A 22,215-nucleotide genomic window follows, 5' to 3' on the forward strand; every position below is an offset into this window, starting at 1 on the left:
AGAACATCATGTAAATCTCAGAACATGTAAATGTAAATTTACATTTACATGTTCTGTAAATGTAAATTTACAGAATGTAAATTTACATTTACATTCTGTAAATGTAAATCTCAGAACATAACGTCCTACATAGCTGATAAGGAATGCCACTTGGTCACGAGTTTGTTTCTTAAGATTAACATAAAATATGCAGGATACTTTTTGCAGCCACACAATCATTTAAAGTATATTGCTCGATATAGATTTGCGTATGTTTTTACATACGCAAATCTTAAATATTGAACATTTTTTTTAGATGTTCAGAATGTCTTTGGTAATTTTTGGTAGGTTGGCTGCGCCTCACTTCAAATAAAAAAAAAAGTTTTCCTCCCCTTTTCAACCACCTTTTCTGAATATAATGATAAATGAAAAGGAATCACTGCACGAATTCTACATTCTGTATATTTATCAGGGAAATAAATGCAAATTCTACGGAAACACATTTTCCTTTCCTTTACTCAGACACCGGGTGGTGTCTGAGTAAAATGTGTCAGGAGCGTCGTCTGAATGGAAAGGAAAAATTTGAATTTAAAATAAAATTAAAAAAAAGCGCTAATAGCATGCGATACTAGTAGACGGCTATATAGTGGACAGGCAAAAATACGGATCCCCCTTTCCCCCATCGACTCACGCATCCAATCCTTATGACATGTCTCATTCTTGACAGCAAAAGCATAATGAAAATAATCCATATAAGTCAAGCACCGTGTGATTGTTATTGTAGCAAACATACAACACTGTTCCTTCCAAAATTGGTTTGAATTTAAATAAGAAAAAAGTACATACGAGTATGTATGTATGTATATATACGAAAATGTGTGTGTGTACATATGTATAACGCTACATGCAACATTAGCATTATGTATTATAATTGGTGTAGTTTTTAGAGATTTATAATATTGTTACACCTTCTGAAGAAAAACTTCACGTTAAATTTTTTAATCGGTACCAATTTACATATGAACTTAATGTGAGAACTGGCCAATTAAATTTACTATTCTGATAGCCAGCTAACACCACCTGGCCATAGGTTACACTTGTCTACTGGTTGTACTCGTTAGCTTGTACTCTATAATTTTGTCGTAAAAGACAGGTTCATGTGTAATATAAAGTTTCCTGTAGAAAAAATTCGAGAATTACGTTCTAGTCATCTTAGCGATGTAAATAAGCCCAACATCTTTTTTTTTTTTTGACTGCAGACATTAATAAAAAGGAGAAATTGAAGTGATATGACGGAGAACTTCAAACTTCTGAACTGGTCACATGGGATACTAGTAAATAAAAATTTTCAATTTATGAAAGGTGGGGAGGATATTCGTGTAAATTGAGAATGGATGCATTCACGAAATGAGCGAAATCTAGATTTTCTTTCATAGAGTTGCTCGTGATTAGAATTGCCTACCTTTAGAGGTGGTGAGTGAAGGTTGTGTAAATAAATTCAAGAAAAGGTATGACAGCTGTCATATGTGGCCTCCCTCAATGAGTTCCTGACTCCATGGAGGTCTCTAGTAATAATAATAAGAAAGGAAAAGAGAGAAGTTTCCTGAAAATTCCACGAGCTGCGCGAATGCAAAGTTGTGGAGCATCCACTTGTCGATAACGACGCGTGGAACAGGTGAACGAATAGTGAAACTGGAGTCTGGCAGTTTGGGATAAAATATTTAGTGATGGTCTTCGGTCAACGGAAACTATTATTATACTTTTGTTTGGATTTTCTATACGAAATGCACTGGCCTTACTGAGATACTTTCAAATTTTAATTGCCATTTAATTTAAATTTTACTCGCAAGCGCTGTGGAGTAGGAATGCATTAATCCCCAAGAAAGATGGCACGATACTTTCAGACAATTGCTGGCACTGTTAACGTTCCTGTTTACTTTGATATTTGCCATCAGCTACTGCTGACATTTTCCCAGTTAGTCGGAATATTTTATGTTAAGATTCTAAGAGAAGTCTGTGTCAGCAGGCAAGCCAAGGAAGTAGAGGAATAATTGCTGATACTGATAGGATTTCATTGCCTATATAATTGCTATATTTTAATCAAGTAAAGTACTTGCGTACAAAGTAAGTTATGTGAAGAAGAAAACCCATCAAAGAGGGGAAAGGATAGATACTCCACTTAAAGCATAAAATCAGGTTATTTCTGAAGATTTGCCTGCACTGTCTACTTTTATGATAGTAGTTCCAGTTAAACATAGTTTTGAAAATTGGTTTTTGAGCTTTTTTGCTAGTCATTTTTTTTTCTTTCTTTAAATGCTGTATCTAGAATAACATACTTTTTTCTCTCTCCATATTTTCATAATTAAATTCTGTATCTTATATATTCCAGCTGATTTTTCTGTTTTTTAGTTTCTGTAAAGGTTGTTTCTTCAGTATATTTTTCTGTTATTTCAAAAGATATGTTGTCCTCTTCATTCACTATCTTTGATTATGTTATCTTTATTTTTTTCTGTTTGTAGATTATTTTCGAAATCTTTTCATTATTCAATCTAATATTTGCTAAATTTTATACTTTTAATTAGTCCTTTTATACTTTTAATTAGTTTCAATTATGTCCCAATTCTTTAGAATAGTTATTCCAGTTTAACTTTTCTTATCTCACTATTTACTTTATTTCGTATACATTTTATGTTCTTAGCACTGTGAGGTATTTTGTTTGTCTTTTAGAGATATCTGTGAAATGCAGTTTTCTTTTCTCATCCTTTATATCATAGTGTTTGTCTATGATAATTTTTGGTACTAATTGTACCAAATTTCACCAAATTGTTTTTCTTGTACCTTTTATGCATCATTATTCCAACTCCCTTTTAGTTGCTGTTTCATGTTTTTCTACTCTCTGTATATATTATATCATAATCATTATGCTTTATTCATTTGCCATTTTTCTTTATCTCTGATACTGCACATATTTTAATGTTATGATTTTCAAGTTCTTCAATTAATTCTTTTACTGTCAGTGCGCTTGCATTCCAGGTTCGAGTTCTCAGTATTTGCTCTTTTTAGTTTTTCGATTTCCTTATTCCGTTCCCAGTCGTTTCAGATATAGTTTTCTCGTTTTTCAAATTCTTGCTTCTTTTTGCAATTGGGTTTCACTTTGTGGCGAGCAGTTGGCCCAGCCGGAGTACGCCTCCTGTGTTGGCCTGTTACATTGATGCATTTTTCATAACCAAAGTGGCCATCCTTCTAGAAGTTTACACTTCCACACCACGATGAGGTACAGGTAGGATTTGCGAATTCTATTTTAAATTGGGCATTCATTAATATATAATTATTGCATTGTATACTGTGCCCATATTTAATTTGCGTTTAATAGTTAGGAATTATAATTTTTGAATGAGTGATGGTAAACTGAATTTACTCGAACTGGGTGTGCGAAACCGGTCTTCCCATTGGAGTGAAACACGCGAAAGTATCCAAAAGATTAGAGTTGTTGTTTTTTTCCTTCAGAATTTTCAATTTTTATGCTTACTAATTCACTGTTTATTTTTCGCAATCCCAAGGAAGCATAATTTGCGCTTGGTGCTCTTCGTTGTTTGTAACTTCGTTTGAGCACTAAAGTGTGTGTGTGTGTGTGTGTGTGTGTGTGTGTTGTGTGTCATTGGAAAGACCTTCAAAGTGGACGTACCTACTGTATTTTCCCCATTTTTAAGAATATATTTTTAGGAATTCCAAAAAAAAAAAAATCTCCCTTATATGGAGGTGGTATGATTTTTCATCCCGCGAAATATCCGGCCATAATAGCATACATAATTAAGACATAATACGCTGGCACTATTATTAGTTGTGGCCGTAATCCCAAATAACAATAACATCATAATCAGTTATTCATAGCTATAAATGCATTGTCCATCCATATACCGAGTTGCATTTCCAAATGAAAATATAATAAAATTGTATTGTGCATAATTAATTACGATATCTCAAGTTAAATGTGAATTTATCAGATAATGCATACAGTTCGGAATGACCTGTGATAAAAGACGAATTTTTTTTTTTTTGACTGTTCAAGTTATGAATTCAGTCATTATATGATATTGTATTATAATATGTATAGACATGACAGAATGTTGTCTTTTTATAGATCCTCCACAGTTAAATACTTTGTGGGTTCCTCTCGATCTTCGTTTAGGGGATAGTATAGATATTACATGTAGCTTAAAAAGAGGAAGCCTACCAGTTACTTTCCACTGGTTTAGAAACAACGAAGAAATTTCCATCGAAAAGGGAAGGATAACAAGTTCCAATCGTAGATCAGTATTCATGGTTGAAAGTATAGCAGGAGATGATATCGGTAACTACACTTGCACTGTTTCAAATTTAGCAGGAAAAGATACTTCTTCAGTTTTACTGTTAGTAGAAGGTAAGTGAAGGCTCGAAATTTTACGACAGTCAAATTATTCTTGGCATATTCAGTCCTAATAGTATTTTTTTGAAATTTAATATTTATAAATTTTTGTATTGAAAAACTTGCTTCTGTAATAATTAAAACATTTTAGATAAACTTATTCGAGTTAATTAGGAAGTGAGCTCAGTGCTTCTATGAAACTAGTGTTCTGTCACTAATTTGGGATTCATTCTCTTATCTTATATCGATATCTCTGTATTATGAAAATCTGCATTCAGATAAACAACCCATATTTAATCCATTTGTACGACTTCAGGCGCATGGAGATTTTAAGCTTCAAAACTGTGAGATCATCTTTCATAAAGATTTCATATTCCTTTTAAAGTAATTTCAGTTAATCTAGTATGTTTTGTAAACTATTTTGAAATTATTATTTTTTTAAATTTATTAACACGATCATGCTTTCTTCAAATATATAAATCTCACAATGTTTTAGAATAAAACATAAAAATATGTTCGGAGCTTTGAACTCGTCATATAAAAAAAAAATATTAATCTGGTAATTGTGTTTACTTCATCATGTCATGTCACGCCCAGGTTAAATGATTTTATTTGTTTCTGAAATGCTTTGTTTTCATTATGGATTGTAATGAAGCAGGAAAAGATCAATACCTTAAAAATGTAAGTAACATTATTTATGAAATAAAATATTTGACTATTGACGCTTTATTAGTATTGGTAGCAATTGTTACCAAAGTTATCGGTTACACTTAATGCTATCTATTAAAAAAACAACAAAAATTCAACTTGTAACTTTATATTTAATGAGAATCATGTAATAACGAAGATAATTCACAGCTGATTTGGTAATGGACTTCATAGAGAATACAGAAAGTATTCACACAGAAGAGTTCCTGCAATATGGAGAAAGTTGGTACACTTTGTTGTGATGTTCAGTCATATTTGTATTACCTTCACTAATATATTAGTTACCTCTCCAGGTTCTCTGCTGAAGTGGATATCTTGAGGGAGAATGATTTTATGGGAAATAATGTTTAAAAGGAAAACAGTAATGTACCTAAGTATATAAATAAACTTTATAAGTGAATATGTGAAGAACTTCTCTAATCAGATTAACCCACAAGAAATTGAAGTCGGAATCTCTGATTTCGTATTTAATTATTTCAACTATCCTGCCCGACTTTTATCTTAACATACAAGATATTGTTGCCTATTGTTAAACATACATCTGGATGCTCACAGACAACAGTGCACTCTTATTAATTTTTATTTTTCGTATACTTATTAGGGAATAAGTATATCATGTATGCATTTTTAAATCTCGATTTGAATAACTTGAGCATGACATCTGTTTTAATGAATAGATGAGTAAGAAGAACATGACTATTTAATTTGAACAGAACTTTATTGCAGTCAGTCAGTCTTTTAAGCAAGCTTTTTTCTTTTCTTTTTTTAATTCTATGTACCAATGAAAACAAACTGATATTTAGAAAATTTATTCAACCTAAAGCAAGATTTTAGCGATATTAAATATAGTCCTGTTTCACATATTAAACAGACAGTTTGAAGTTAAGTTTTAAATGTTTTCAGTTTCTGCTACTTTATGATTACATTCCTCGACGATGTGTGGCGCTTGGTGTCATGTGTACACTGATTCATTCTGGATGCTCACTATGGCGGCTTGAAGTGGTCACTAATGTTGGGATAATATTTCTTAATTCTAACCATTATCGTGTTAATATATTTTGTTATTTCTCCATGTCAAAGAGTGCGAAGTATAACTTTTAAAGTTGAGCTACCAGATTCTTCGACAAGATTCCAATATGGCACACCCTCATTTCCTTTTAATTCCTTTGTTATTCCAACTATGCAGTACATCATCAGGTAAGCTCATATGATTTACTTTTTTATCGAAGATTGAAATGTTTTATTAAAATGAATGTTCTTTGTGAGTTTTCATTCTAGTAAGAAATAAGTGCAATTTTACGTGTTTGCAATAGTAGCATAACCGTATTTCATCAATAATTCGTTTTTCGGAGTAGATGACTCGAATAAAGTGTAGCTGGTTGATTATACATTTTGGAAGACAAAGTAATTTCATTTTAATTTTATAATTTTTTAGAAAAGAAATAGCTACCAGAAGAAATAAGGTTTCTAGAGGAACAGTTAGTTATAATATAATTTCAGCTACGTTCGTTTATATATGTAGTTATCAATGGCGTTCGCAGCGGGGGGGGGATTGTGTAAGGACCCTCCTACAAAAATACTGCTTACGCCATTAGCGGTCATTTATATAATTACAGTTAAGGGGAAGATGAATAAAATAATGATTACATTAAAAGGTAAAAAATAAAATGTATTATTAATGCTAAAATAAATACCTCTTTATGAATATTGAGGTGCAAATCCTAGAACACTCCCTCCCTCCTCAAAACAAACCGTTCTGAGAACGTACGCATTTAACAGGCCCAACTGAGAAATTTCCTTGACTGTTATTCCAGGTAAAATTACTTCGTAAATGCAAATAGAATGAAAATTACAGCTGGTACCATCTCTCCTTCCACAAACTTTGGTTCGGATATACCAAATTGAAATGCGTCAAGAAGTTTGCGAAATTTTATTCTTTTTATGCGATATCAAATTTTAATTGTCGTTAAATAGTTACAACCTATGTAGCTGGTTACAATCTATATACAGTATGAAGAGTGGAGATTTAATGAGGTTTTTCTTTATCGTTCATCAGAAGCCAAAGAAAATCGATTACCCTAACTTAGTTTTTTTAAAACATTATTAGCGAAGCAACTTTTAACCATTATCACAATCCCAAAATAACGTTCATATATGTATTATTATATTACTGTATTTTTTTCAACAATAAAGTACAAATAATAATCAGTAATAAAATAAAACTTAATTGTATATTACTCTAATTTTTTATGCGAATCCCACCCAGTGAAGATAAACGTATTGCACATTACTACAGTAAGTGCGCTAAGGTTAGATAATTCCTAGAGGGTTGTTCTCAAGACCAAATGTAATGGGTATTACTGTTTAAGTAAGCAAGATTTGCTTTGGTTCTCCCCACTGATTAGTCCCCTTCATTTCTATATTTGCATGCATTACTTCTCTCAGGACCCCTCCTATTTGAGTCATCTAGAATTCAATCGCACAGTTGCTATATTCTGAGACCGATTTTTTTCTGTTCTTTTTGATGATAAATAAGAATTACCGGATCAAGGATTAGAAGAATGTATATTCTTCTAGCCCATGATGAGATTTGAATCCAATGATTTTTCTGAACGAGAGAAACTGTGTACCAAATCTCCTATAGAAGCATCTTTGTATTTTTAGCTGTCACTAGCTATCACTCACATTCAAAAATGTTCATAAATATTTGCCTTTTGAAACAGAGATTATCAAAAGAGACTTCACTTACGGAAATCTCTTTTGAAATGGAAAATACATATTTCATATTTAGAAAATTTCTGCTTGGTTTCTGAGAACCTGTTGAAAAGAGTTTAGGCAAGTGAAGCCTTAAGCAAGTTCACTAATATAAGAAGAATATACTGTATGGCCTCTCCTTGTACAAAGTCTTTTAAGTAGTTCAATACTGAGAAACTTATGCGGAAGGTTGTATATTGTTACTTGTAAGAACTGAATCAGTTTTTCAACTTTTAAAGATTCGGAGGCACATTGTTTGTCTCTTTGGCTGTATAGTAATATTTATTATCCCCCTTTTTTATTAATTCCAGCGTTAAGCTTTTGAAGCATTTTTGCCTATTTTCTTCAATATTTGTGAAGCTAATTTTATTTCTGTGATGTGTAAAATTGTTACTATAGCTTATTATAAGCGTTCCTTCAAACTTTTGTCCATTGTCCGAAACACAACTCATTCCCATGTTGAATCGAGAATTTCCTGACACGGACAACAAATTGCGGCGGACATACAATTTCACTATTTATATTGATTGTGAATATACACGTACTTTGTATACGCTTAAAATGTTTCCTATTAGGTAAACAGTGCTTTATGATGATTTTACACAAACATACGACCTTTGAGCAAAATGAAGCCAACTGACCTTCATTTATTCTATAAACCATACTGTGATAGGTCCAGGGAATGGTATGGCTTGGTATGTTAATACAAAGCCATATCACTATTTAAATAAATTAAAGAGTGATTTTTAAATAAATTGCATCTCGTTATATCCTTTCGGTTGTTCGTGATCATCATTCAGAAGGTATGCTGTATTGCTATTGCATTTCGTGATGAGTAAGAATCGTGAAAAATATAAAAAATATGGTCCATTGTTTTATGTAAAATCTGCAAGAAAACAAGCGAAATACAAAATGTGTGTGCATTTGGTGATGACATAATCAGCTGTAACGATAGACGACTTTCAATAAAATGGCGAGAATTCGAAGACGTGATGGAAATGAGCCACTTGCTGGAGTGTTTGGTTAGTTTTGAAGGAGTCTTTGTCCGTAATGCTCAGAAACGGTCACAAAACAGAAAACGAAGCATTTAAAGCACAGTGTATCACAATGTTAGTGTGAACTGACATTCTGATTTAAACAGTTACTAATATAATATTTTAACATAATATTGGGAACAGCTTGTTATCCATTTTTATATTATGTAAATCTCACTCGAAAGGTTGTAGTATGTTAGTACCGTGGGCAGGTGAGCTGGATGTTATATTTGGCAAGGTAACAGTGTTAAATTGGATAATCGTCATAATTTTACCTTTCTCTGGTTGGCAATAAGGTCTCTAATGGCTCGAAAAAAGTATTCGATAGGAAAAGACTGAAGTACACCTTTTGCTTCACGTTGAAATGACAAATTCAAGCCAACAATAACTTCTTAAAAAAAAGTGGCATTCTTTACCGATCCTTAAAGCAGTTAGGTGTGATAACACAAGGAAACTCAATACAATCGGATACGTAATCTAGCAACTTTTTTTTTTTAACTCGTTGTATAGAGAATTTTCAGATTATATTATCGGCTGATAATATCTTTAATTTCGTGAATTGTGTAAGCGACGATTAGTCTGTTGATTTCTTCATTGAATAAAAACTATTAAAATTCCCGTTATCTTTATTATATCTCTTGCAGCTGTTTACTACTGATTTATTCCGATATTAACAATTTTATTCTGCTGACATTTATTTTAGGAAATTGATCCTATTTCGAAAAGTGCATATGTTAACCATTCAGTATTTCACGCAAAAATGAGAAATTCCACTTATTTTGATAATTTGGCAAATAATGATGTAGAATACCTCAGTGTTCCATTTCATCTGGCCCAGCTAATATTATCTATCTTTGGGCACAAGCCATGGAAAGGTCTGCAGAAACATGTGGTTTTCATTTTATTGAATCTGGCACAGAAGCCTACTTAACAAAATCCCAGGTCTCTGCACTTACACCCAAACTCTTTTAAATTACTCCCCCCCCACTGGTCTTGTAGTAACTAAAATTTTTTTTAAGATTCAAGATCTTGTCATTGGATAGCTTCCACTCTTCGGATTGTTGTTCTAATTCCAATGGAATTGAGAATAGCGTTGTCAACTTCATTACAACCAAATCATAGCCCTATCTTATTTTTGGTAAGAAAGATTTTGCTTCACCTCTCCTTGGTTTTGATTATATCCAAATCTTCAGGCAAGATCATATTTCTCTTTTTGGAGTGACATACCCTAGCCTCTAAAAAACTTGGCATGCTTTTCTGCTCAAGATGCTATTTCACCCACCCAGCTAATTCGTATAAATCAAAAATCAGTTAACCAGGCTTATACCGAGGTGGTGGGGATTTTTCTCCGGAAACCCAGGGTTTTCATTCCGCAAAGCATAGGCAAAAACCAGAAAAATTTACAGACATAATAAATACACTTTCATTCATAGTCTTAGCTGCTTTCTCCGTAATTTCAAACAATTACAATCAGCTAGATGTTCTTTTACTTGTACTTCCACGGGCGCTTCCTTGCTCAACTAGCATCCATCATATTTCCACTTAACATGTTTAAACGCAAGAGACAGTAGCTGCCCAACATATTTTTACCCAAATTCAGTTCCACCAAACCTGCGTATCTTTCTCTTTCATTCCATCTTCCTCTTATTCTCTGGAACAGTTTTTTTTTTTTTTTTTCCTCATGAAGTGCGCCCAACATCTACAGCCGTCAACTAGTTAACGAATGAATTTATTTTATTATTTATTTTTAGATGTGCCTGTTCTGAATACGCTTCCGGTTCCTGCTGACCTGCGTTTAGGAGATAGTATTGATATAGCATGCAGCTTAAAAAGAGGTAGTCTTCCAGTTGAATTTCAGTGGTTTAGAAATGACAGAGTGATTCCATCAACGATTAAAGGAGTGCAGATAACACGTTCCAGTCGTCGATCAGTTCTTGTTGTGGAAAGAATAACAGTTGAAGACATAGGGAATTATACATGCACCGTATCAAATTTACAAGGGTCAGATAGCTCATCAGTTTTGTTATTAGTTGAAGGTAAGATGCATGTAGAAAATTCGATCTTCTGATATATTTTTTACTGATTTCCTTCTTTCTTTATCAGCTGAGGGACAGTCCTTTACGAACGCCTTTTTTTTTTTAAAAAAAGTATTGTATGCAAAATAATGTAATAAAATCATTTCGAAGTTTGATATTTTCCTTTCATTCTCAAAAACCGTTTTGTACAGTATAACGGACTTTTCTGTATTTTTTTTTAAAAATTGTATCACATGTATAATCAAAGATTACAGAAATTTTGTAGTGCAAAAAAAAATAATAAATAAATAAATAAAGCAATTATAGTATTGCTCTTGATTATTTCAACTCCCCATCCACATTAGCAAGTTACCATTACTATGGCTGAAAACAAGTTTAGAAAAATCTCCTTTAGGATTTGCATGGGTATTGTTTCCCATGCGGATGCCTGCTGTATATCCCAGTGAGACTTAAATGGATTTGTCCTTGTGTATCTAGTTGTGAGTTATGTTTTGTAGATCACATACCTAAACTTCCCAGTATGTTTCTAGACGCAGACTAATTTACATTATTAACTGAAACTTTTTTTTTGAAAAATAGAAGTTTTTTTTGAAAACATTTCGAAGATGCTAATATAAACAAGTGAAGCATATAAAATTGACTAGAGAATTTCATTAATTTTTCTTTCATTGTGGACATCAGTTTTGGATCCTGTTGTTAAGCAGGTAAGTAGTTTATTTATTGCGAAATTTAACCTGCAATGATGTAAGGATTTTAAGATTCCAGATTTGTTCTAGTTAAAGCCAGATTTTTTTTTTTTTTTAGATTATCTGATTGCGTTATTTATTCCGTTTGATCTGCATATGGAAGATAACATGGAAGTTGTGTACAGTTGTACATAAGAGTAAAAACTTCAGTTGCGTTCTGCTGGTACGTAAAAATGGAAGAGTCCAGGACAAATATCAACTTCGTCGAAGATCGGTACTCATTGTGGCACGATCGAAAATGAAGATATTGCAAATCGATGCAGTTTTCGAATGCTAAAGGAATGAGTGTTATTAATGGAAAGTAAGTTTAAAATATACCATTAAACTGTTCTTAGAATTTTAACATTGCACATGTAATATGAACCAAAAGATAAATCCTAATTGAATATTATTATTAGCCGTTATACTTCGATCATTTCATAAATTTCTTTCAAATTTATATTCTTCAAATTAATGGATTTCCTGATTTAGAAAAATCAGGAAATCTATTAATTTAAAGACTAAGTAAGTTGAAAAATAATTTATAAACTTCTAAGTAATTTAAAACTTTCTATGTAACATTCTAAGCAAATAATATTCTGCATATATTAAGGTTTAATTCATTTAAAAATTTTTATCGATTATTTAAGAAACTAAATAACATTTGATTTTACCAAGTAATTCAAATTTGTCACTGTTATCCCTGTTTTATTTTATGAAGATAACTTTATTGCTTTTTCTGTAGACTTGGATAATGCAACGATTATGTTTATCTTAATAAAATTAACACCTAGGGAGGTGGTTAGTAAATTATCCAAGCTAATGCTTTATGCTGCTCACTAGTTATTATTAATATAAAAACTTCCATGGAGTCAAAGACTCATTGTGGGAGGTCCACTGTTATACACACAGTTTATCATACCGTGCCTTAAATATATTCACTATCTCTGCACTCACCACACTCTTGGGCAGTGCATTCCAGCCACTCTCCATGCAAAAAACCTACTCCTCACTTGCTCACACCCTCCTTATCCTTATACAGCTTCCAGGGATGACCTCTTGTTCTCCTGCTATCCTCACCCATTCTGTGCAAAACCTCTCCGACATTAATCTGGTAATGACCTGTTAACAGCTTATATATCTCAATCATATCCCCCCCCCATCCTCCTCCTATCCACCAATTTCTGCAAATTGCATTTTGTCAATCTGTCTTCATACTCTACATTCCAGAGACCAGAAACCACCTTAGTCAATCGCCTCTGAAATTTTTCCAATTTCATCTTTTTGAAAACCAGGTGACCAGATCTGTGCACAGTAATCCATATGTGGCATGATCAAAGCCTTATACAATGGAATCATAATATCCTTACTTCTACAAGTCAATGTCCTCCACATCATTCCCATTATCGGCTGTGTTGTCTTCACTATTTTAGTAACATGCCCTCGAAATTTTAGGTCCTTGTCTACAATCACTCCCAGATCTCTCATTTCCTCTACCTCTTCCAAGATATTTGCACCGATTGTGTACTTTACATCCTATCTCTGCTTCCCAAATTTCAAAACCTTACACTTTGAAACATTGAATTGACATCCCCACTCATTTACCCATTCAGCCAGTGTATTCAAGTCCTCTTGCAAAGCTACAGAATCCACGCTACTCCTGATAGTTCTCCCCAACTTTTCATCATCTGCAAACAACTGCATATCACCATTCAGACCTCTCCAAATATCATTTACATACAAATTAAACAGCAATGGACCCAAAACAGACTCTTGAGGTACACCACTAGTAACTTTCCTATTCTGGGATATCGCTCCTCCATAGACAACTCGCTGATACCTATCAAACAGCTAATCTATCCAGAGAACCAATCTACTGTTCAGCTCCATCTGTTCCAATTTAATTACCATCTGGTCATGTGGCAATTTATCAAACGCCTTTGCAAAATCTAAATATACCACTGTATATGCAACACCGTCATCCAACGCATTTGTCACTTTATTATAAAAAGTAAGCAGATTGCTAAAGCACGATCTTCCTTTAGTAAATCCATGCTGGCCGCCAAAGAGTGTTTTTCTGTTGTCAACCCAATTCTGAATCTTATTCCTAACTAACTTCTCTAATACCTTGACCACAATTCCAGACACACAGACTGGTCTATAATTCAAAGCCTTACTCTTATCACCTCCCTTATGAATTGGAACAATTTTACCCTCTTTCCACTCTTTTGGAACTTGTACCAGTGAGAGACTCATGCTGAAAAGATATGCAAAAGCTGTTGTTAGCTCTCTGGCGCATTCTCTCAAAACGTGGTGAAATAGCATCAAGTCCCACAGCCTTATTTATATCAAGTCTATTCAATTCCTCATAAACCTCCTGTTCACTTACTAACATTTCCTCCTCCTCCTCCTTTGTCACTGCTTTCAAGTTATGCATGATGCCACATTCACAAGAATGAAATACTTTTAGAAATTGCTCACTAAATATCTGAACTATATCCTCCGCAGCGGTTGTCATTCCTCCGTTTTCACCAATCAATCCCATCCTAGCATAATCATTCTTTCTTCTACTGGCGACGTAGAAAAAACTCCTTAAGATTTTTTTTGGCCGCTTTAGCTAACTGCTGCTCATACTGCATTTTTGCTACCCTTATCAAGCTAGTCACCTTCCTCGCCTGCTCTTTGTACTTCTCATGCAACTGATTGTTATAAAAACTCATTTTGTATTTCTTCCAGATAGCATACCTTATCTCTTGATTCATCCATTTTACATCTCTCTATTTACCCTCTTAACCTTTGGAATACACTCTGATATTGCCTCCACCAAATAGTTCTTGAGTATGACCCAAGCAGCATTGATATCCTTTCCATCCAGTTCCTCTTTCCAATTTATAATCGCAAGCTGTTTCCTGAGCTTTTCGTAATTACCAGTCTTATAATTCCACATACTGTATATCCCTTTCTAACAGACATCCTCGAATGACTGGTCACTCTGCAAGTGATCACCTCGTGGTCACTCTCACCAACTGGTGGAAGATTTGACACCTCATTTATAATAACATCATCTGATGAGATGATCAAATCCAATACTCTTGATCCTCCTGTACCCTCCGTTACGTGCTGCCTAAGGTAATTATCTTGCAAAAACTCCAAAAATTCATTTTCTTTATCCCCAGATGCAGTCTCTTGCTTACAGTCTATATTACCATAATTAAAGTCGCCCATAATGATAACTCATTTCTTGCTAGCTAGGCCAATTTGTCTATACATTTCCTTCTCATTACCCTCCATATTACCAGGTCTATAGCAACACCCAACTAAATATTTCATCCTGTTTACTTCTACCTCACACCATACTGCCTCAAAACCCTGACCACTATTTGCACCTTGCAAATCCACCTTAGATGGGCACAACTCATTTGCTATCATTGACAGTCCTCCTCCTCCCCCCTTTCTTCCTTGTCTATCTTCAGGAAAAATATCATATCCGTTCATCTCTATTCCTGTCAGGGTGTCATCGTCATTTAACCACGTCTCACTTATACCAACAATTTTGGGGCAAATAGACTCAAGCAAAGCAACAATTTCGTTCCCCTTATTTCGAATACTTCTAGCATTAGTGAATAAACATAATAAATCATTGCTGTTTCTACAAGTCCTACGAATGTCACTCCTACGATGTGACTCTTCAATACCTTCCCCAGTCACTTCCTCTATATTACCACCAATTCTACAACTTTCCTCACACTTAAACTCTCCCCATCCATCCCAGGCCATCTCAATCTGTGTTTGCCTGCCTACACATTCACCTCTGAATTCAGCACCCATATGTTTCATAAAGTGTCTCCTTGTCCACCCCGACTCTCCCCGTTTCCCTGTTTGTGTTGTACCTCCATCCTCTCATTTACTTCATTCATAATATTCACCTCCCCATTTGCAAGTGAACAAATATCTCTCCCTACCCTGCTGCTTTTTTGCTCTTTCATATCACTTCGCACCACCTCAGATATATTCATTACTTCTCCTGCCAGTAATAATCTCTCCAGCCGACTCATACCAAAACCTTGTAAATGCAGCCCATCTTCTTTATACAATTCCATCCGTTCCTCAAATTCCTCCCACGCATTCACAAAATGCATTCCGTTCTCCTCACATAACCGCGCTAACATATCATTCATAATCTTTGCTCGCCTCCTCAATTCATCACTATCATACCTTGGCAACATACTGACTACTTTTCCTACCACACTGTTATCATTTACTCTCCTTATATCCAATCTGGCATTTTCCTTGTTCCCATCCAAATCATTTGTTCCTACTACAACCACCAACTCTTGTTCCTACTACAACCACCAACTCTTGTGCTGTCTTATTCCTCATGTCCAACGCTTCAATCACTCTCTCCATTCCACCACCAGGAAAACAAACCTTATGCATCTTGTCATTCACCACACCTCTAATAATGGAATCTCCATAGAGAGCCACTCTCGAATCATTCGATATATCTTTCGCATGGCCATCTTTCCTTCTACTCTTTTTCACTCTTCCATGTATGTCTGTAATTCTTTTCATTTCATTTCGCATGCAGTTCATCTCTTGCCTCATCATCACTCTGCTTTCATGTCTGCATCCAATATATATTCCTGTCTGACATTTTCATGTAGTTCATATTATGTCTTTGGATATTTTTTGTCGCGGAGCATCTACAGCAGTATTCACACTGATGTTCTGACGAGGATATCCAAGGATAATTAACTGACCCATTTTCCTTCTCTTGAGCGACATTTTGATCCTGTAATGAAAGCTGCTGATCATGTATTTTATGAATGTTTGGCGTAAGAGCAGTAGGCCTGGATGTATCCCAAGACATCATCATCATGGATCTACTATCTTGATGTGAAGAACTGACACAAGGTGAAACTGCAGCTCCAGGTAATAAGAGTGAGACACCAGGTTCAATGTCTTTTATCATACTTTGTGCAACTTGAAAAGTATATAATTCAGGTGATACAGAACAAGGAACTAATATTTGGCTATCTGTACTTAGCCCTGATTCTATGTTATTTGAGTGAGTTTCAATTAACTCAACAGTATTAAGAATAGGCATTGTATTCATTACTGGGAATGACATTGGATCTTGGAGCAAAGTGTCAAAAGATGTTGTCACTGCCTATGATTCCTCAATTTCTATTACTGTATCTTCACTTTGTTGTGATCCTTTTACCAACACTGAACTCTGTATAGATGGAAATGAGTTCTGAGTTGGACTAGGATATATATTTGAGTTAGAAACAGAAATGTCATTTAATGGATAATCAGTTCCTGACAGTTCTACCCTTCCTTCACCCGTGAACGAATTTATTAACCTGTTGGTATCGTCCGGTGTGTCTAATTCATTTACTTTTGATGACACATTGGCCTTCATGCCATTACCGTTAGAACCACGAAGATATCTACTCCGAGGTCTTCCTCTTTTCTTCTTATTTACTGGTGGCAATTCTGTGCTGCGTTTTTTCGATTGCACCTCAGCAAGTAACAAGGCCTGATTACTTGAGTGATGTTCACTCTTCTCCTGAATATCAATACTGGAAGTATCCCGCTATGCAACTTCTGTACAGATCTCAACATTCACTTTTAGCAGCACTAAGAGTGTAGCAAGTTGGTCCTGCGAAATGATCACTTCCCTTGTACATGAAATCTATTATCATTTTTAAATCATATATTTTATATCTTTGAGAATAAAAACTGGATGTTTACAAGAGTTTTCAAGAAAAATGCCATAAAAGTAAGAATTGCAGGCAGATAACGCTATTTTGTGTGCTTGAAGTCTCTTACCTTCACATACTAAAGTCACATCTACAAAAGTTTCAGTAAAAAGTAATTCATTAAAAGTAGTTAGTACATTGACATGGTGATTATTCCTTCTTATATAGATCTGCTGAGCTTCCATCTTCATAATCTAGTGACAATTTTTTTTTAAAAGTTAACCAATAACAAGTTGGAAAAATGAAACAGCACCTAAATTGTTATCGCTTTACCAGCAATACAATTGTAGTCATATACGTGTAAATTAGGCCTAACTGGACGCGTATACGAAACTCCAATCAGTGAAAAATGACACCGCATTACTGACTTTACTCACCACTTTAATGACTTCATTTATCCTAGGAATGTCTGATCACACATATATCATCAATATAATTGAACTTTTGCACAAACTAATAATGTAAACACGAGAACTGAAAATTATCCGACATTAACTAATATGCCACCTTCTTTATCATTGTAAATTTTTGGTGTACCGTAATTTCGAACCAGTAGCTCTAAGGAAACCAGTGTTACTTATTACAAATGCCTCCACTCTTATAATCACCAACAAAGCGCTGACCACTTATTTGTAGCTGAGTGGAAATTCAAATCTACGCCATGCATTAACACTTGACCACAGACAGCTTAGTTATTGCAAATTATTTCATTTGAAAACTGTTATGATAGTCTCATATTAAACAGTATATTCCTTGTTTTTCAAAAGAAAGATTATTCTGTGAATATTCTTAACATTCTTTTATTTGTTTAAAATTTATTTTTAAAATTCTCGAAATATTTAGTTTTCCACCAGAATTTCTCTACTGTTTAATTCCAGATATTAGTATAATGCCTTGCCACTGTATGGCGCTGGGTATGTCCAGTTTGGAATTTTGATATAGGTATGCGCTACTAGAGACATGGAGAAGGATGCAATTACGAGTGTATCGCTAGTGTATGGGATGATAAAATGCAGGCTTTCCTTGGTGTATTAATCGCATTATAAATTCAGCTTGAAATATTGGAGATTACAATAGTTATCGCTTTGAATATTTTAGAAAGATTTCTACAAAACTATACCACAGTGCACCACTTCTCCAAATTCGCTAGTTGTAAAGATGGAGATTACTAAATGGTTCCTGTATGCCTTTTTCATGTTCTTGTCGTTATCATTTTCTTTCTCCGATATAGGCAAGTTACATGCTTGTTATTTATATTGAATTATTCTTTGTTAAAAAGGAAATATTCAAGAGAAATATATTTTATTCAGGAACCTTATATCAGAAATTACCCTTTTAATGCTGTTTGATGTTTTCATAAATATATTTGCATGATTGCTAATCTTATAAATTAATTCCTTATTTAAATTTCGGATGTAAGTTCCCAGGAAAAGTAAATAGTTTCCTTAGGAATTGACAGAAAAAATGTAGCAAGATCATGCATGACTAAGATTTTGTGTTTGGCATACAATGCTTGAATTTTTATTAATTTTCTCTTTTTAGTCGTTCAAATTAAAATGACTAATTTAAGTTATTTTTGTTCATTTACACCACTTTATCTCAAACACAGTTGAGAGACGTCATGAATTAAAGCTTTTTTAAAAATCAAGATTCTGCTGCATTTTACTGGACATAAAAACAATTGTTTTAAAAATTGGTAAACACTAAAATCCACCTTTTGCACCTCACATATGGCAACCTTCCGTAGTGAAAAGTATTTAAGGATTGCATATTTCGCAAATTGAAGCTCGATATTAAAATATTAAAAACTTCAAGCCGTTCATTGTTAGTGTGAATATCAGTAATGTATTCTACAGAATATACTTTTTTTTTTACATCTTGCTGGAAAGCGAGGTATCTTGATCCTCTGTTAATTGTGTTTTTGAATCATTTTAGAATTAGCACTTGGTTGGAACTAGTGTCGATAGGATGAGTGGGGGGGTGCGTAAAGGAAGTATGATAGTATGGGAAATCAGAGAGGAAGGGGGGGGGGATAGGTAAGAAGCTATTGTGACTGATAGGCTGAATGAATTCACTGTCAGGCTTCACGTCTATTTAATATTTAGGTTAAGGTTATCCGCTATGAGTCATAGGGCACTGGAGAATGATATAGTAATACTTTTTATTTAATATAAATATTAAGCTCCGTATAAATAACAATAAATGTCTTTTAAATTTTCATATATATCTAAAATTAGAACGTAAGGAAATCCAGTGTGTTTAAACAAGTAGATATTTTATTACTAAATAAACTTATGTGATTAACTTTGTGGTTAAACATTTATCGCAGCTATAACGATTTAACTAATAAAATTATTCCAGTATGTTTAAACAAGTAGATATTTTATTACTAAATAAACTTAAGTGGTTAACTTTGTGGTTAAACATGCCATTACTTTCTAATATTAATTATCAATGTTTAATTTAATGTTCATCACCGAATATTAACAGCTTTCTGCGCTCTGTAATGCGGTTAACTGCAAAATATTTGTAAACGGATTGTATTACCAGTTATTTTATTCTTACAATTAATCATTTATACGCAATTTAAGTGAAATATTTTCAGTAGCACTTTTAAAATAAATAACCATAAATATAGTTTATTAATGTTTAACTATATTTTAACAAATTATATATATTTATTTAATTTCATTTAATATTTTAGAGCCTCCATTACTACATCCTTTATACATACCTTCTGAACTTCACATTTCTGACACAGTTCAGATTTCTTGTAGTCTCAAGAGGGGAAGTTTGCCCGCTAACTTCCATTGGTACAGAAGTGGAGTAAAAATCACTCACGGTAATGGTATCAAAATAACTGAAATTCCTCGTGGATCTATATATGTAATTGAAAGCATAGAGACAGAGGATATAGGAAACTACACGTGTGTGGCGAGAAATGCAGCAGGCGTTGACTCTTCATCAGCCTTAATGGTTGTGGAAGGTTGGTGACTTCTTTCTGACATGTTCCTAGTTAAACAAAAAATTACATTATCTTCGTCATATGTTATTGATTTTAATATATGGATGTTATAGATTTTCTTTTGAATAATAAAATATATTTGGTTACACGTGTTGGTTCTCTCATCAATATCAGTATGGTCTAGAACAGTTTGTCATTTCATAACATTAATATAACCAACGAATTATTATTTAGTTCATGAAAAATAGTTTTGAAAAACAATGACATTAATGTTATTTTTATTTGAAAGGGAATTTTGTCTAAATAAATCAGTATATTATATTTTTCTTTGACTGTTATCTTATTTTAACACGTGGGCCTGTGCAAGCCATTCAACCACCAAAATCTGTTCTTTTTGTAATTCATACTTGTGTGTTTAATCCGCTCATTATTCTCTGTTTAGTGTTTTAAAAATATATTTGCTGGCTACCAAAATTTTTTGACAATTCTGAAAAAACAAGTTTCATTATCGCTATCATTTCGATCTTTGTACACTGTGTGGCGCTGCATACGGTACATAATTGACACCAAATGTTTTTTGCACTATGTTGTATGTACTTCAGTCACTTCCTTAGTAAACGCTAGTCTATTATTTCTAATATATTAAATATAAATGTCTATTGGAAGAGAATAATAGGATATCGACCCCTGAACTGCAGATTTAAAGACAACACAGTATCTCCTTGGAACTTCGTTAGAGAGGTAGAATATGGCCTTTTGTGTACGTGAATACTTATTCCTAGCAGTATTCACAATGGAAATTTATCAGTCCTGGTCAGGCACAGGTAATATTTATTTTCATCTTTTTTATTAATTAGACAAATTTATCCTTGTTATTGGAATTATTAAAAACATCTCAATTTTTTGTCGATAAATTAATTTAATTAATAAATCGATATATGACTGCTTAAGGATATAATAATAAGAATCTTTATTATTAAAATTAATAGCATGATATATATAATACGAATAGATTCATATCAATATTCTTGGCCATTTTATTTATCAGTAAATAGTCCTAATGAAAGAAATTTAGTTAAGAAATAGATAATATGAATAAAAAGAAAAAAAAAACAAGCAGGAAATTATTTGAAAATCAAAAAAGATGTTTTCTTAATTGTGCTTTAACTTGCCTAAATTAAACCAAAATAGGAGGGGAGATGTATTTTGTGCACCTTACGAAAAACATGGGGCTGTGTTTAAAACATGCTCTGTGGTTCGATGAGATATAATCTATAGATTGACGTTTGGGATTTTATAATAGTCTTAAGAATAAGCTTTATTTTTATTTTAAAATTTCTGTAAGGTATAATAAATGAGTGAAATGCAAAGTGATCAAAATTTATTAGGAAAATTTTATGTGCAATTTTGGGCAATTAAAATTCATTCTTTTAACAATGATTGTAATTTTGCTTCTGTAAAAATAATCCTCTACTTTCCGTAATTAATTAGAACAGTTTTCCCCCTTGGATTGAAGAAACTTGCCATTTCAATGTTAATTTCTTGAATGCAACATTCCGATCACATTCTCATTCCACGAGTTATACTAATTGAACTAATACATAGTTCGTCTGCACACCATTAAATAGCCACTCTCTACCGTCATCTAAACGTTTCATTCTCCTCATTTACAAATGTCGCTGTGCACTCAAACAGCTGTTTGAGTCAGTGACTTATCTACATACCACCTGCAATCTCTGATTGCTGTTATTGATGTTTACATCCTTTCTTCAATCTTCATATGGTGAGTGAATAAGAAAGAAAGAAAGATAAGAAAGACCTAATAGTAATATTATTGTAACGGT

At 33.4% G+C, this 22,215-nt stretch overlaps 2 protein-coding genes across 2 annotated transcripts in view; both read left to right on the plus strand.

Annotated features, from left to right (window-relative positions):
- LOC150094736 (cell adhesion molecule Dscam1-like) overlaps positions 1-22,215 on the plus strand; it is a 298,945-nt gene that overhangs the window by 44,234 nt on the left and 232,496 nt on the right. The window contains exons 3-4 of the mRNA XM_090411654.1: positions 4,121-4,399; positions 20,111-20,392. Coding sequence (XP_090267780.1) covers positions 4,121-4,399; positions 20,111-20,392 — 561 coding nt within the window. The remainder of the gene's footprint in view (positions 1-4,120; positions 4,400-20,110; positions 20,393-22,215) is intronic.
- Positions 6,153-11,020, plus strand: LOC150094739 (opioid-binding protein/cell adhesion molecule homolog). The gene is made up of 2 exons (XM_090411076.1): positions 6,153-6,289; positions 10,632-11,020. The coding sequence occupies exons 1-2, from the start codon at positions 6,229-6,231 to the stop codon at positions 10,946-10,948; spliced, it is 378 nt and encodes a 125-aa protein (XP_090267202.1). The 5' UTR covers positions 6,153-6,228; the 3' UTR covers positions 10,949-11,020.

The sequence above is a fragment of the Typopeltis vanoorti genome, chromosome 21, assembly GCF_054136105.1.
Source record: "Typopeltis vanoorti isolate ZY-2024b chromosome 21, IOZ_Tvanoo_1.0, whole genome shotgun sequence".
NCBI classification, from domain to species: Eukaryota; Metazoa; Arthropoda; class Arachnida; order Uropygi; family Thelyphonidae; genus Typopeltis; species Typopeltis vanoorti.

Coding starts and splice junctions, on each gene's coding strand:
- LOC150094739 (XM_090411076.1), top strand. CDS start 6,229: ATGGCACACCCTCATTTCCTTTTAATTCCTTTGTTATTCCAACTATGC. Junction 6,290..10,631: donor ACTATGCAGTACATCATCAG/GTAAGCTCATAT, acceptor ATTTATTTTTAG/ATGTGCCTGTTCTGAATACG.